General features: G+C 44.3%; 1 protein-coding gene across 1 annotated transcript in view; it reads right to left on the minus strand.

Annotated features, from left to right (window-relative positions):
* Positions 1 to 702: 702 nt before the first annotated feature.
* LOC104507766 (dual specificity protein phosphatase 22-like) overlaps positions 703 to 13,259 on the minus strand; it is a 32,127-nt gene continuing 19,570 nt past the window's right edge. The window contains 5 exon segments of the mRNA XM_010149148.1: positions 703 to 888; positions 3,757 to 3,928; positions 5,415 to 5,489; positions 10,667 to 10,695; positions 10,697 to 10,717. Of these exon segments, the coding sequence (XP_010147450.1) occupies positions 703 to 888; positions 3,757 to 3,928; positions 5,415 to 5,489; positions 10,667 to 10,695; positions 10,697 to 10,717 (483 nt within the window).

Here is a 13,259-nt window from a genome sequence, read left to right on the forward strand (position 1 = left end):
ACAGTCTCGGCGCTCTTGGTCTGCCGCAGCTCGACCCGACAGCTCTGTCGCACGTGCACTGAAGCAAGCACGACCGTGGCAGTTGAAGATGTTATTACTCAGAGCTGTCTGCCCCATTTCTCTCCTACATGCTGCTGTCGGTAGAAAGGTACGCTTACCCACATCTCACCTGCTCCAGCTTGCAGTCTAGCGTTCAAGCTCAAGCCCACCTCCGCGGTATTACTCGCCAAAGGACTGTGAACAGGAGCAGCCGAGACACAGGCTTGGGTTCCCTTCTCCGGGTGATATAACATCTTGGCCACATCAACAGTGCAGAGATGTCAAACTGCCACAGCGTGAATCACCAGACTTCATCTCGGAGCCCTTTGCTAGCCTACAACGAAAGGAGCTGAGCTAACCTCACAGCAACTGCCAGGTGACGTGGGCATACGGGGATAACGGCCGTGGCTGGCTGACAAACCGGTCCAGCCACAGGAACCGGGTCAAGTCTCTGAGCGTAGAGAGAGCTCGATCCTGCCCAAATTATAAAACTCTGCCAAACACACTCATATACACACACACAGAATGTAGCATTTTCATCAAGAAGCTTTTACAAATCAACTGTTGGCATGATTACTGCTGAGAGTCCTGAAGATGGGGTGGAAATTACAGCAAGATATTTTTCAAAGGTAGAAAGAAAAAAAATTAATCAACCTCCTACGATTAAGTCTCTGTCGTGTAGTTGCTGTATGAGAGAGATGGCACGGATGAGAAGTTGTTATTCCACTGTCTTCCCCCAGTATTCTGCTGCAATTCTGCCTGCTCTTTGTATTTGCTCAGAAGATTTTTGGCTTCTTGCAGATCCTGAGAAGAGTTTTCCCCATATTCTTCTTTCAGCCACTGCCTGAACTGTAGAGATCAAACATACAGATGAAACATAATTAAACAGCATCATGAGACTAGTACAGAAGTAATACACACTCCTGCCCTACAGAATGTCAATGGCCTGTAAGAACACAAGCAGTTTAAAGAAAAGCACTCCAAATATTGCATGTCCTTCAACTGCAGCACAGAATACGTAGGCAGAGGAACACACATTTGAAATCACTGAGACGCCTTACATCCCCTAAAGTGACCCACTTGTGTAACAGCTTGGCTGGCTGGAGTAATATGGAGTAAGGAATACCCACTGAGCAAGGACATCCTGGATTTAAAAGCACACACCCCTTCCCATGCTCCTACAGATACACGCAAGCCGATGAATTAGCGTGGAAGCTAACACAATCAGCCAACTTGCCCGAGCCACAACAGGCTGCGAGAGGGTTGAAGATCAGAAAGTGAACCACTCATATGTTTGGGTTTTTTTAATCACGAGTCTACAAGCACCAGTAGTAAAAACATGTACTGTAGATTTCAGGAAAGGTATCTTCTAAGAACAAAGAAGTGCAGGAGCTTTAAAAGCAATAGCATATGACCTTATATATTACTGACGTGAATGACTGAATATGGTACGTGGTAACAGATGCACCAGGTCCTGCTGAATCCTGGTATGAGAGTAACCAGATGTAAATGCCAAGGAAAGGATCAGGCAATAATGCTGGGACCTCTTCCCTGGTCGTTTCCTCAGCTTCCAGCAACTTTCCGCTCAGGCACTTTTGGAGGCTGAGGCAGTACCTTTGTGTTCAGTATCAACAAATTAATTTTTCTGCCCTAAGATCACTTTTTGAATCCACAATTTTTTACTACAAGATGTCTGGATGGCAACAAGCTCCGTAAGTACATATTGTGTATAAAACCCCCTCCTTTTCCTTGACTGGGACATGCCAACTGATAGCTCCCTCTCACATTACAGGGAAGCGGAAATAAACCTGTTCACTCCATTCCGCTCAACTTTATAAAGCTTTATCACAACCTTATCTGTCATGTCTTTGCCAGCTGAATAATTTGAGCCCACTTAGCCATTCCCGATGATCCTGTTGCTCTTCTCTACAGAAGCAGTGAGTAGACACAAACCCCAACTGTTCTGTCCCAGTAGGGATAATACTCCTGTCATCATTTTTCAAGCCTTAACTTTCACAATTTTCTTCTGCTTGGGGCTCACAGACAGCTTTATCCATAGGACCATTTACTTTGACACTGGGAGACAAGACTTCGCCACAGTTACTCCCTGCCATTCCTGAAAGATCGTGAGGTCCTGAGTCAAATCTGAGGCCTCAGGCTACCACGTGGAAGTTTGGAACCGGTGCAAACCATGTCGTGACCTCGGTGAATAAACCCCTTCCTCTAAGACCAAGATCTAAGGGACCCCATTCCAGAAACCCCACAGGATACCACCTTATACTGGCGCAGCAAAACACTCACTGAAATCAGAAAAAAGTTCACACCCTTGGCAGATGGCATTATTCCACTGAAATCAGGTGTGTAAACAGACACCTGCTAAGGATGTGGTTGCTGTTAAGAGACAGTAGGAAACTACAGCCCAGCCAGTGACTACAGGTGGATATGTCTTTTTGCAACCTACCGCCTCCTCCTCAGTGAAGAAAAGGCAGAATGTGCCGTCCATGGTGGATGAAAAAAGAGAGACGTTACTGTCTTTATCAGGCTATTTGCATATAGCCTTAATTGTCATTGCTGTTAGCCCAGACCAATTAGAGTAGAAATGACTGTAAGGGAGGAAGGAGACAAGTCTGGAAAGTCCCCCTCTGACTTTTGTCTCTTAAAAATCAGTTACTTTACCATTTACACCAGTTCCAAACGATCCAGGAAACATTCAGTTAAATATTTAAAAAAAAAGGCAAATATTTACAGTTGTGAACTGCAGCATGCAAAACAAATGGTAATTTCTAAACTCCGAGCTTTCTGCAGCAGAATGACATGGATGGAATTAAAAAAAAAAAAAAACCCATAACATCCTTTGCCTCGTGTATTTTGCTTTCCGATTCTGGTTTGCCTCTGTTGTTATTGTTGATTTTTAGTAAGCACAATAGGCACAAAAGCCCAGAGAACAGCAACACGCTGAGCAATGGAAAACAGAGGGGACGGCTGGAGTCGGTTGTTAACATAAGTGGAAGTCACCGATCACCCACGGGGAGCAGCTCTTTTGCGTGGGATGGTTCTTTTTAGGGGTAAGAAACTAATTTTTGTTTTCTGAAAACCACCTCGCAGTCTTACTGTTCCCATAATTCTCTTCGTCCTACAAAGCCTTCAAAGGCTAAGAAACAAAAAAGGGACAGATTTGAGACTGTTCTACACATCACAAAATGTAATGATTCTCAGCCATGGAAGGTGGGGGGGAACACGTCACCTATGTCATAATGAGAACCTAGCTGAACTCCTGGATAGCAAAGATTTCTGATTATGATTTCTTTCCTCTTTACCATTCCAAAAGAATGTGTTGGGGGAAGCCCATTACTTTTATGCAACGAGTACTTATAGGTTGGTCTTTCTGCTGCGTTCTGTGCAACTCACTCTGGAGTTTTACTCCTCTAAAGGTGTCAGTCTTGTCTCGTGTCTTAACACACATGAAGCCATCACTGGACTGAGAGCACAGCCGCGCAGGAGGTGTGTTTAGATTTTGTGCTTCATCTCCCCTCCCATGCGGCATTCCCTTATATATACCCTCAGTTCTACCCGCACCTCCCCAGTGGAGCCAAGAAGCCACTCTCAAAGCAAAAACCGGGGGTCAGATAAACCACCCAGGCCTCAAAATAATGAGAAGCAGCCCACAATCTGGGTTGGGGTTGTGTTTGGCAGCTCCTTTGTTTGTAGTTCACTTACCTGATCAACATCATGTTTTTCAAAGTCCTGCAGCTGCCTCTGGAAGCCCATGTTAGGATTGGCACAGGATCTCGCAGCGCGGACAACCGACAGCGCATCTTCCCAACCAAAGTCTGTGATGGTCATGATGTAGGCAACCACCAACGTTACACTCCTGGAGACACCTGCAAGGCTGCATGAAAAACAAAGTGGTGTACTTCACCTATCAAGGTTAACAGCATCACTTCCCACCATCCCAGCAGACTTCCCATGTTGCTTGCCACCAGGAAGAAATATTACACTATTTGAGGCAAAGGGCTTTGGAACTGCTTTTTCAAACATATCAGAACAAATCTATGACACAACAGAGAAAGTGGGGTCTGAGTGGTAATTCGTATGAGACTGGAAAGGAAGAAATAAGTATCAAGTCTTCACAAAAGCAGGGGACAGTGCAAGCATTCAAAGTTAGATCTGGATTTTAAAAAGCTAGGAATAAGTCACCCGCTTTCATCTGCCTATGGAGATCAGAGCAGTGAAATAAGACATTCCCTCTCCACCATGAATAAAGGCTTCAACTTCAGGCAGCTGAACTGAACTTTAACTGAACTGTTAAAGTACATATGTCTGGTTGCTCGAGCTCTTTTCCTCTTTCTGCTATCCATGCACTGTCCAACTTGAACCCTCAAGACTCCAGTTTCCCCACGTGAAACGCTGGGATAAAGTAAGAATCGTTCACTATTACCGGTTTGACAGCACTGGACTAAAAACTGCCAACTCCTACTATGATAAGTATAAAGAATGTGCTTGAGATACATTTGTACCGGACTCTTTCACTTGGCATTTCAAGAACATTCTTTTGAAATGCTTCACAGGTTTTTTTTTAAATTCTATCAGAATTCAGACACGTTATCTCTGCTTTACGTACACAGAGACTGACCAAATGACTTGTGCACAGCCCTATCATGAGTCAGTAGCAAACTGAGGATTTATGCTCAGGGCCGGGGTACAGGTCCAGTGTTCAAATCACGAGATGACTCTGATTCCAGATATAGACTCAGATATGCCACTTGGACATACAGCACGAAGACTACAACCAATAGCAGAGAGCAAGAAAAAACCCAGGGTGAGATTTCCTTTTCTATTCTCTACAGCCCCAGGAGCATCTCTCCAATCAGAGACTTGCTATTAACAAATGCAACATTTGAATACTTCAGCAGCTTCAAGAAGAAGAGAAAAAAAAAATCAATTTCTTTTCAGAGGAAAATTTTTTTAACAACTCTGGAGTCACCAAAATAGCTGTTATAGAAACTAACCACATTATTAGGATCACGAAAATCATCTTTAGAAATATAGTGATTAAAATAATGGGAAATAAACAATACATCACTAGTCAAATCAATCCTACAAAAGTGTTTCATGGAGGAGGTCAGGAAGAATTTCTTGGATTCCTTTTATCTCCAGTCAGCTGCCCATCTCAGTGACTCAAAAGTCCTAGCATGAAGTTTTAATAGCACTTGTAAATATTTTGGGGCTCTTCAAACAAGAGGTTGCACTTAAGTCTAAGAGGATTTTACTGTAACATGGAGGCAAACACTAACTTATTAAAGCGATGAACATCCAAATGAAGATAAATAAACTCCCAAGAAGTTTTTTTTTTTTTTAGCAAGTGGCATACATACCAATGAACTAGGCAGCCTTCACCTGTAAGCCGGCACTCATGGATAAATTTGATACTCTCTCTGAAATGCCTTGCCCTGAAAACAGAAGGGGAATAAAGAAAGTGCTCTATTTAGTAAAATCATTACTTCAAAAGAGAGAACTGTATCCAAAAATCTCACTTAGTGCTGTTTCTAGAATTTAGAACTGAATAACAGGTCTTAGAGGTAAAAGTTTGTGTCTGCCAATGAAATGCAAAACTCATTGGCATATTTATTCTCTGCTCTACCTGAAGAAACTGGTATCCTAGGCAATCCATTGTGATAAGCGTTAACAAATGCTTTATTTTGATGACTGGCAAGTTTGTATTTCAGTTCATGTTACGACTTTCTTCTTTGCAGCTTGAAATCTCTCCCTTTTGTCCCCACTATGAAAAAATTCTCAACTGAAGCCCTGGCTTCTTCAGCTCCTTCACGTCTCCTCCCCTCAGACTGCAGCAGCCCTTCTGACTGCCCTTATTCAGGGTGTCAGCCAACCCCTACCTACAGCCTACCTTTTCAAAGCTGCAGAGGAGGAAATGTGGAGGAGATAAAGACTCCGTTTACGAACCTTACAGTTTGTACTCTCATTATGCTTTACACATGCCTCTTCATTTCAACTGGGGTAAGTCTGAAGGAAAAGTAACCCAGCAGTTCTCATCCTCTCAGAAAATCTGCAGCATCACCTCTTTGCATCCCGGTCCCAAGCTGCTCACCCCGCCTCTGCCTTTCAGACTGCAAAGCCCTTGGGGCTGCCTGCAATTGATCGCAGGTGCAAAGGAGCGCCTCCGAGTTCAACATCGCTGGAGCTCACCGTGGCCTTTGCGTGCTCGTGCCATTTAAGCTCTCTGACAGTATCACTATGGGCAACACGGACAGAGGAAAGCGGTTCTTAAGGGACAGCCAGCACCAGGCTTATAGGCAGAGGCCAACCTGAAAGCACCCTGCGCTCAACACCCATGAAACACAATGTCCTGTATGCAAGATGTTTCCCCTCTCAGGGTGATTATTATACCACAAGGGTAAAAGAAAAAAAAAAAAACACCAAACAAACAAACCTCAGCCCAGCACCAGCAGCCACACAAAAATCAGGAATACCCACATAAACGGAAGCTTCCCTTCCGGCCCAGCAGTGCAGCTGCTGATTCTATAAACACTCAAGACCTGGAGGGGGTCCAGTGATGCAACAAAGCGATAACACCTGTGGAACTTGCAAAGGCAATGATGTCTAAGCTGAAATATCCAAAAAGGCGGATTCCAAAGCCCAGGACTCCCTCTCCAAGGCAGGGCTTGCATCACTGGATATAACATGGAGAACACAGCTGGAGAAGACTTGAGTGAACTATTTGGAAAAATCTCGAGGCACAATGCAAATCCCAAGGTTTAGGACTGCACATCAACTCAGGATGTTATGTTTCTCAAGAAAACGATCAAGTATGTGGGATGAGTGAAGAGGGACGAAGGCTTACAAATGCATTTCTACTCAGACTGCCACTCCATAACATTTTCACTGGCCAAGTTCTAACAAATCACAGCGCTCAGGTCTGCCCAGGGGGCACAAGCAGCTTCACACAAATGAAGTCAGGCCAAATGAGGTGCTGAGCTGTTGCTCAACAGCAGGGCACTTATCCGAGATTGAACCGATTCAGCCAGATGACACTTGGTTAGGGCTGGATTGGCAACCTCCCAATCTTCTCATACACTCATCTTTTCTCTTTCTCTCTAAAAAATCTGACCAACAGTGCAGCTCCAACCACCAGTGAATTCACTTCAATGGTTTAGCACAAGCTTTGGTTAAACACTTCAATGCTTTGGTTTGAAAAATATCTGCAAACGAGCGTAACACCTTTGCAAGGGACTAAATATAGCTAGCAGTGAACTCCATTCACCCAGTTTTATTTGCCCTTCCTGACTGCTGACACTCAGTCTGCTGAAACACCATCAAGTGTTTACGGGCATTCATGAAAACAAGAAGAGAAATAGGCAAGCTTAGAATGAGTGCTGCTCTGTAGAACCACGGCCCCTCCCCACCTTGAGTCAGAGAAAAGGAGAAAAGTGTTCCTCCACAAGCCTAGAGTACTGGGGTCTCTGCTGGCTCCAGATGACACAGTTGTCTATAAACTCATTTTCAAAGTTATGGGACAAACCATATTTACATGAAAACTAAAACTGAGGACCAGTTAGCTGTATGCTAAGTGTCACAGACACCAAAAAGAACAGTTGATTATCATCTGTAACAGGAAAGCACTTGAGAAATGTGTTGATTTGCAGCCTACTTGTTGGATTGAACAGTTACTTCAAGACAATTTATTACATGATATCCGGCTTTTACATCTCCCAGCTTAAAGCTGAGTCCTGAACTGCATCATCTTCACAGTGGGAAAACACCACAGGAAGAACCAGTACAGTGTCCCTTACCAGTATGTTGTAAAAGGTACCTAAACTTACGCATTAGTAACTGGATAACCCAAAACTAGGCTGAGGCCAGAGTTACGATACCAGACCTACATACTCATTCGTTGCTAGTCAGACTTCCACGAATACCGTAAAGGTTAAAAAGAAAGCATCTTGATGGTTCTTTCCTTTGGCAATGTAAATGCAACGAAGATCCACCTAAATCAGTTAATAGGGTATCTGTCTTCTATTTTATCACCACTAACAGCAGACCGTTGGAAGTTAGTTCCGCAGAAACACATAGCCTAAGGCAATTAGCTGGAACAGGACAGGAAGGGAAGATTTGATTTCTATAGAATTAACTTTTTAGAAACAGGTTCTGTAGGAGATGACATTTCTGGAGAAGTCAATAGCCCGAGGTAAAATCACAGAGTCCAGGGAAAACACTCCTTTAATGCCTATGAAGCACCTCGAGTCTCAAAAGCAACTGCTTGATTCCTATGCTTGGTAGGGGCAGAATAAGGAAGTAGAAACAGGCTTTTGAGCCACTTTAGTGAACACCCACATGTTAACAGGGGAATCCCTGCAGTATTTCCCTGGCAATTCATTCCTCTGAGGAAGTGAGCTCCACTAAACAAGCTTACGAGGAGTAAACGTGCATTACACGCATAAGAAACCAGAAGTTTCCCCTCACAAAAACTGAGCTGAAGCAAATTAAGAGCTCACAGTCCCAAAATTCAGTGGGTTAAAGGCTTTCAGTTGGACCTTATCAATCTTCCAAAATGCAATATGGGATGCTGCCTTTTTCCCCTCACCCGCCACCACCCAAACCCCTCTTTTGAAAGAAGAGGGTAGATAGATACACAACAGTGTCGCAGAAGGGCCAATTCCCTTTCCCGTTCCCCACCTATCCCTCCCTCTGCAGAGGGCACAGTGTGATTAACCGCTCCTAGATAAAATTGTTCTGTGAGAATCTGACACAGACAGCTTCCTCTTGCTCGTGGAAGACCGTGTGTGCAAAGCAAGCAACGTTGCTACTTGTGAGCATCATGATTTGATTTTACTTGAAGATCTGGACTGTATAAAGCGCCAAAAAAAAAAAAAAAAATCGGTTACTCATCAAGTTTTATTTTAAGTGATAAAATGTCTCAGTATTAGAAGTAATGATGTTTGCTCACAACCACCTGACACCAAAGCAAGTATTTTAGATGCCTGCAGCATAACAGAAACAATACTCATGCAAATATTGTGTCTTCTGACCGAGGCTCTAAGAGCGTTGGTACTGCGCCAGGGAGTTCAAGCGCTGGAGGTGGTTTTTCAGCCTAACTCCTTGTATTTAACGGCAAGGGAGAGGCCGAGTTGTACACTGACTAACATTCATCCCAAATGCCCTCCTTTCCATTTCCATTCCCAACTGATCCAGATCTCTAGTAACAAAGGAAGCGGATTTGTAGAACATTTTCAGAAACGCTACGCAGCCAACCAACAATTAATAATGACAACACGCAAACGTCTCCCTCTAATCTCCTTCTTTTTTTTTTAAAAACTGCCCAAAAGAATTTTCACAGAAATTATTTATTTTAAACATTAAGGCCACAAAAAGTTGTCCAGGACAACGACTGTTAGCTGTCTGCCCTCTCATTACAGACCTGTCTTGAAATTCAGTGATTTAGGGAGTTATTTGCTGTGGGTTGGGGAGCTTGTGTGTGGTGGGTGTTTCTGGGGATGGTTTGTTTCCCAACACACCCTTCCCCCCAAAATCACGACAGAAATGCAGAATGAAAAGGCAAATCACCTCACACCAAATGCCACGCTGGAATCTTTCTAGGGTGCAAGAAACGTGTTCTAAAAATACACACACACACCCCGAAAGCATGAGTCGGAATATTGCTGTGATGTGAGAGAAAAGCAGTGCTGCACTTCCTTCCGTGCCTACCAGGCCTCTCTCAACTACTTGTTGCTCTACAAAACTTGGTAGCAGGATGTGGCTGAACCCCCACCACCACCACCATCACCTCTCCCCAACATAAACAGTGAGCTCTAGAAGAAAAGAGCTGGTCACTATCCAAGTTCTCTTACAAAACCTGTTTGATTTCTTTTTGGAATCAAGACTTGCTATGCTCAATGGCTCAAAACATTTAAAGCCAAGGGCAAGTCAATCAGTGTTTCACAAACGTTAGCAGAGATGAGAAAGAGAGAGGCTGGGACACCCTAGTTTCAGTACATGTATCCTCAAGGCAAGAGTCACCGCAGGGCACAAACTCCCCACCGTGCCAGCCTACTACTAAGATCAGCAGGGCCTTCTCAGGCAGGTTCAAGAAGTGTAGAGCAGACAGTTGCAGGGGTAGTTGGCACACCGGGACTTTATTTTGAAGGCCCACTGTGAGGAATTTATTTCAGTGCTTGAAGCACCAGGCTTCGTACGTCTTTTCAAAGATCTTCTCCTGGTTAATGGCTGGGAAGAGGGCTAACAAAAAAAAAAAAAAAGACAAAAAAAAAACCCCAAACACAATAGCCAAGCAAAAATATTTACAAAAACAGCATCTAGAATAAAGAATAAACTGGGACTAAAGTAGGAGCAGACTTAATAAAGAATTCCTGAAGCTTAAGGCCACAAATGAAGAAGAGTGTTTACATACTAACCCTCCTACAAATCCTTACACACAAAAACCAGAGTCTGAACCAAAGTGGCTCAAATAAAGTGTTTTCTTAACGGATTACAAAACACATTGGTGTAATACTTGTTAGAGATCTGAACCAGATCTTTCAGCCCTTTGTAAAACAAGCATCGTGGTACTGAGGGATTTCTGGGGTTTTGTCATGTATTTTTAGAGAAAACTTACAAGTTCTGCGAGGGTGAATCAGCAGAAAAAAATGCACAGATACTTCACTCCCTGTGTAAAGAAACAAGAGGAATGAGAAGAAAATAACCAAGTTAAATACGTTTATCTACCACCACGCAAGTCCTTCTCTAGACTGGTGCAGTTTTATTGACCCTGAGGAAAGCACACCATTATTCAGACAAGCAGAGATCATCTCTATGCAGCCAGATTTTAAAACACTGTTTTCACATCTGCTTTGTTGCTAAGACACCAGCACATAGCTTAGTCATGCTTATCCCAAGGTCCAAGAGCAAGCTTTTTAAAACAGAAGCAACTTTACTAAAAGGGTGTACACCTCTTTTTCAAACCCTTGTTCCTCTTCCATTTCTAGTAAAACTAAGTTGCATCTTCTCCTGCCCTTCCCTTTCTCTGAACAGATGCTATAACCTCAAAGAGTGCTAAGCAATTTCTTTTGATCCTGTGCAATCATTTTTCTTTACCCAGCTGATAAAGCAAACAAAACGCATTTCAGAGAAGAAATGTGTTTGTGGCACAGGTTTTGGCTTTTATTTTTGGGAAACTTCAAGGACAAGCGTAAAACTCCTGCTTTTCTTCCACAAAGTTAGCCTCGCTTTCTTAGTCAGCTATCGTAACAGGTTACAAGATCAATTAGGGAAGTTAGATAACCATTTCTGATGCATTAAAAATGTTACTGGGTATATTTAAAACAACACTATAATCGTGCACTACTGCTTTGCATTGTCAACGCTCATTTTAACTGTCGCTTTATTTTCAATGCTTGTTTTGCTCCTATGACTGTTAAGAACACGTCTGAAAGCATTTTTAGCTAGCTTCTCAAATAGGACTTCCAAGAACACAGGTTGCAGCTCAGACACACAAACCCCAAATCATTCACTCGAAGCCCTTCGGCTTATCTCAGACACAGCATCATGAATTTTTCTGTTGTACTTGTAAAGACGAGGATTCACAGCAAAAAGGTCGGCCATGAAACGCACCTTGGTTTATCTTCCTTTAACAATGCAAACCCCTGTAATAATCCTGCACGTTCTACAACGCGCATGGAAAGCCACACGATTCTCTATTAAAGATCCTCTGCCAACAAGGTGGAACACAACACGCATCTGCCAGGCATTTCATTTGCCAGCTGGGGGTGGGGAATTTTGGGGAATTTTCATTGCTCAACTGCAATGGCTTTCTGAGGCAGCATCTTCTCCAACACCACCTTTGCTTTGCTGGCTCAGAAACCCCTCATTAATTTCCCCTGCTTTGTAACTTCACTTGCCATCTTACACCAAGAGCAATCCCTTTCACAGGAGGTCCTGATCCCTGGCACCACAACGCACCATCATGCTGATCCTCTGCCAGATGCATGAGCTTCACCCGCTGTGTTGGAAAAGATGTGGGGATACCTCACCCCTATCTCTTCACCACCAGGTACACATGGCACCAGCCATCTTCTCAACCCACCAGAACCCCTTCAGCCGGCTGCTTCTTCACAGCCACATGGATTTCAGAGCCCGCCCCGTCCCCTCCATGCTTTTCAGCCTGCCTCGCTCTGCCAGGCCATTCCCAGCGTGCCACAGTGGGAGGACAGTCGCTGCTGTCTATGGCCTTCTGGACTGGGAAGGCAGAGTCAGAGTGGGGAAGGCTCCGAGGACGGTGCTAAGCGTGGAGATGGAGACGTGGCAGTTCCTGACGAGGGAGAAGGCACCATCAAGACAGCACCAAGGCAGTGACAGCATGTGGCGTTTCGAGAGAGAGGGGCATGGCAAAACGCACGGGGGAGAGAAAACGAGAATGAAGTCAGTTTGCAAAGCAAAGCAGCTTGCTGTTGGGGGCAACAAGCATCAGCAAGTAACAGTCCCTCCTGCCTTGTATGAGGAGAAGGGATGCCTGCAGCGGGAGACCAGGGCAGCTCCGCAGCCATAAGCTGGACCACAATGGCTTGCGCAGGTACATTCATTTAGAAAGACGACGTAGCAGTAAGATGTACATTGATAGGTCGCTGAGCCAAGGATGATAATTATATTGTGACAGACTAATTACGATAATAAGCATCTTGTATGACGCACCCGAGAGGTTTATCTCGGACACTAGTAACGTCAAGTGAGTCACTCCAGTAGAACGAGGGCTTGTGACCTGAAAGTAAATTTACATGCTCTTCTTTTCCCCCCACCTCTAGACAACTCCATGCCACTAACTCTGCTCCACCAAGGGAAAAAAACCAGGAAGAAAATCAATGGTAAGGGATGGGTTAACTCCAGAGCGCGCGATATGCCAGAAGGTTCGCTTCTCCAGCACGTACTGACGCAAGTTGTTCCACAGATTTCAGAAGCCGCGGCACATGCCGAGTGCTTTTCACAGGCTGAGTGCAGAGGGGCTTTCAGATCGTGTTCACTTTAAAAGCAGAAGTAGCACCAGCACAAGTTTAAGACCCACGATGTTCTTTTTTCGTCATGGCTGGCTAGTTCCCACTACCGCAGGCAAGCATGAAACTAGCCTATGCGAGACCACACATGGTACTGAATGGCTCATCCAGAGCCCGATCCTGGCGGGCTTCGGCACTTAAAACTTCCAGTGAAGCCCGCAGCAC

This window comes from Eurypyga helias, unplaced genomic scaffold (genome assembly GCF_000690775.1).
Source record: "Eurypyga helias isolate BGI_N326 unplaced genomic scaffold, ASM69077v1 scaffold44543, whole genome shotgun sequence".
Taxonomy (NCBI): domain Eukaryota; kingdom Metazoa; phylum Chordata; class Aves; order Eurypygiformes; family Eurypygidae; genus Eurypyga; species Eurypyga helias.